The following is a 3,637-nucleotide window of genomic DNA, read 5'->3' on the forward strand; positions in this document are numbered from 1 at the left end:
GGGCTGTGTAGAGGGGGCGTGTAGAGGGGGACTGTGTAGAGGGGGCGTGTAGAGGGGGCTGTGTAGAGGGGGCTGTGTAGAGGGGGCTGTGTAGAGGGGGACTGTGTAGAGGGGGCGTGTAGAGGGGGCGTGTAGAGGGGGCGTGTAGAGGGGGCTGTGTAGAGGGGGCTGTGTAGAGGGGGACTGTGTAGAGGGGGCTGTGTAGAGGGGGCGTGTAGAGGGGGCGTGTAGAGGGGCCGTGTAAAGGGGGCCGTGTAGAGGGGCCGTGTAAAGGGGACCGTGTAGAGGGAACAGTGTAGGGGGGGCTGTGTAGGGGGGGCTGTGTAGAGGGGGGCGCCAGGTTCACTCTCCTCCGTTGTCTTTCTCCCCCTGTTCAGCCAAACACTTCCAATGCTGCCTGTTTTTCTGACAGCCCTCAAGCAGTGGAGAACATGGCTCTGACATACCTGCCAGGGTCTGAGAGAGAGAGAGATACAGACAGAGAGAGGATGGATGGATGGAAAGCAGAGAGAAAAGCGGATGAGTCAAACCTCACGTTAATGACAGAGCTACTACCCAGGATGTCAGGATGGGGAACATGGAGAAAGAGGAGGCCGTCGTGCGGGTCTCTTCAGCCGCGGCCCGCGTGCCTCCTCACCTCATACAGCTGAGTGCAGATGGCGTCGATGAACGACACCTGCATGCTGGGAATCTTGTCTCTCTTCTCTCTGTTCATCAGATCCTGAGAGCAGAAGCCAAGAGAAGTTAGGGAACCGCTGACTTCACACAAAGAAATACATCGACTTCAATCCACCGCTTCCTCTCGTTTATGTCAGCACACAGTCTGAGAAACATCTCTGTCCGCCAAGCAGAGGGGAAGTGGGGACGGGATCTGACAATCAGCATCTTGAAGCCCCAGGGGCAGAATAACCCGCAGCCTGATTGGACGTGTGGCTGAATAACCCCTATCCTCATTGGGCGTGTGTGTGTGGAGCCTTTGTGTGAAGAGAAGGGGTTTGGAAACAGCAAATGACTCACTATGGGCTCAATGTTGAGCTCCTGTCTCTCCTTGTCCCCCTGCTCAAAGAACTCTGTAGCCACCAGCTCTGCGATCTAGAGGGGGATGAGAGAGAACAAGATCAAGCCAATTCAAATCCTTAAAAACTGCTTTGTCATATTCAAAGGAATACCAGTAGTACTCTTGATAGCCAATCATAGATCCATGTATGAAAGAATGAATTCAACTAGAAGAACTCAAATGAAAAGTGACATTCACACTGAGAATGTGTATGTAGAAATATTTGTGTTGTTGTTGTTAGGAATGATTGGCTGGACATGATGTTTGTTTCCTCCAGGATCACAATGTCAGTTATTGAGAGACTTGTTGCTTTTGTTGGTTTGTTGTTACTGTCTTAAAATGATTGTACTCGCTGTGAAATATATTATTGTTGCTTGCTTTTTTCCACAGGTACACTCTTGCACTTTTGAGGTTCTTGCTGTTTAATTGTAACTTGTCTAACTACATGCTCTTATTGTTCTTCCCTTTGGGACTTGTTTGGGATTTGGTTTTCACAATGTATGCTTCATGTTTTGGCTACCCGCAATGTTTGGGGCTATCTCGTTGTTATGATCAGTGACCTATGCACTTTTGTAAAACTCTCTCTTGGAAGTCGCTTTGGATAAAAGCATCTGCTAAATGCATAAATGTAAATGTAATGTTGTTGTGTGTATTACATTTCTAGTATGTGATTGCAGCTCTGAATATTTCAAATGATCTCCAACTCCTCGTGCAAGATTCTTGAGTTATTGATGGATTTTTAGGTCATGTGAATGTTCTACGAATGTGATATGAGCAGGGAGAGATAGAGAGAGAGAAAGAAAGAGAGATGCTAAATAAAAGACGAATAGAAGACTTCGACTCCACTCTGAAATGCTCTGAAATGCTGACTGAAATGCTCACTCCTCTACTAATATCATGTGATACCCTGCAAACCCACTCAGCTTGCCATTGTGAGAGAGAAAGAGAGAGAGAGAGAGAGATGGAGAGAAAGAAAAGCATAGGCCAAAACGAACATCAACGAACCGAGTTGATGGACCCAGTCTGTTTACAGAGAGTAAAACGAGATCTGACTAGACCTGGGGCGCCCAATCAGTGTGCGTGTCTGTGTGTGTGGATGTGTGTCTGTCTGTGACTGAGTGAGTGTGTTTGGGTAAGGCAGCCATCTGCAGACTGATTGGAGCTGTGTAATCAAGACCACTGCGGGGGGGGGGGGGGGGGGGATCTGGAGGATGGAGGGAAGGAGGGATGCAGAGATGGAGGAGCGGAGCGGCAGGCAGGTTTCTGTACACAGCTCGACTCAGGCACCATCCTCTCCATAAGGAAATGTCAGGACTCCAATGCTGCAGCCTGACTGTATGTTTTGGAGAGGAGATGTGTGTAGTCAGGGAACTTGAGACACAGAGACAATACAATACACGGTGATATAGGGGTTGGTGTGCGTGTTCCTCCTTGGTCGTTTCAAGACAGGGAACTTGAGATCACCTAGACAGGGCCACAGCTGTGTATATCGAGTCTCTCCTTAATGAGCGCCTCTCCGACACACACACACACACACACACCTCCGTTGCGTCCCCAATGAGGTTCAGGCTAAGAAAGGAGGCCTTCAGAGATGGTGGGAGGTGCCGGAGGTAAGGCCCGGAAGAAAGAGACATTAGAGAAGAAGAGTACATTAAAGGGCCGGGAGCGAGGGAGGGGGAAAAGACACTTCAAAGTGGATGAACTGAGAGAGAACGAAAGAAGACGGAGAGAGCGACAGGTCGAGAAAGAAAGAAAGCGAGAAGGGCGGGGATCGTACCCTCTTCTGCACCGGCCACGGCTTGGTGATGGCCGAGATGTCACACGCAGTCATCAGCATCGACCTGCAGGGGGCGGTAGGTCAACACGAGCTGTGACCACGCATGACTAAACACCTGGCTCGGTTCCTGTCCAATGCAGCAGGATCACTGATGGTGAATTTGTGATCGTTTTCCATATCGACATCTATTTCTGAGTCTACTTTTCGAAACGAATTACAACCTTGTGGACTGATATTCAAGTTCTGTACAGGTATTAACCCTCGTGCTGCCTTCGGGTCACATGACCCAAAGGTTCATAACGAACCATCGTTGTGTTTACCCAATTTTACCCAATACAAAAACAAATAAAAATAATTTTCTTTTAACCTTCGCAATGTGGGGGGTCTGAGACAGCCCAACGGTTAAAAGAAAATGCTTCACTTTGTTTTTGTATGCGGTAAAGTTGTCGCAATACGACGGTGGGTCACAATGACTGATGGGTCAGAATGACCCGAAGATAACACAAGGGTTAAAGTGCAGTGAGTACAGCGACTGGTACAGAGTTGAAGTTGCCGCTCTGGAGTCTCAAGTGGTCACCTCAGGAGGTCTCTGTGGTAGTCGTCCTCCCACACAAACTGGCTGTTCTTGGTCAAGTCAAAGAACTCTCCTCTCCTCCTGAAACGAGAGAGACAGACAAGCAGTTAACCTCCTGCATGTCACCCTCTCCCCCCCCCCCCCCCCATCTCCCTCTCTCCCTTGTCCCCTCTCACTGTCTTCCTCTCTCACCCCACTACAGTCTAGACAAACACCTACTACCTAGACA

At 49.2% G+C, this 3,637-nt stretch overlaps 1 protein-coding gene across 1 annotated transcript in view; it reads right to left on the bottom strand.

The window, feature by feature from the left end:
* Positions 1 to 274: 274 nt before the first annotated feature.
* The window catches only part of pde5ab (phosphodiesterase 5A, cGMP-specific, b), a 20,827-nt gene continuing 17,464 nt past the window's right edge, over positions 275 to 3,637 (bottom strand). The window contains exons 12-16 of the mRNA XM_062449988.1: positions 3,412 to 3,489; positions 2,835 to 2,898; positions 1,018 to 1,092; positions 638 to 721; positions 275 to 456 (exon numbers count right to left, since the gene is read on the bottom strand). Coding sequence (XP_062305972.1) covers positions 343 to 456; positions 638 to 721; positions 1,018 to 1,092; positions 2,835 to 2,898; positions 3,412 to 3,489 — 415 coding nt within the window. The 3' untranslated portion in view covers positions 275 to 342. The remainder of the gene's footprint in view (positions 457 to 637; positions 722 to 1,017; positions 1,093 to 2,834; positions 2,899 to 3,411; positions 3,490 to 3,637) is intronic.

This window comes from Osmerus eperlanus, chromosome 23, assembly GCF_963692335.1.
Source record: "Osmerus eperlanus chromosome 23, fOsmEpe2.1, whole genome shotgun sequence".
Taxonomy (NCBI): domain Eukaryota; kingdom Metazoa; phylum Chordata; class Actinopteri; order Osmeriformes; family Osmeridae; genus Osmerus; species Osmerus eperlanus.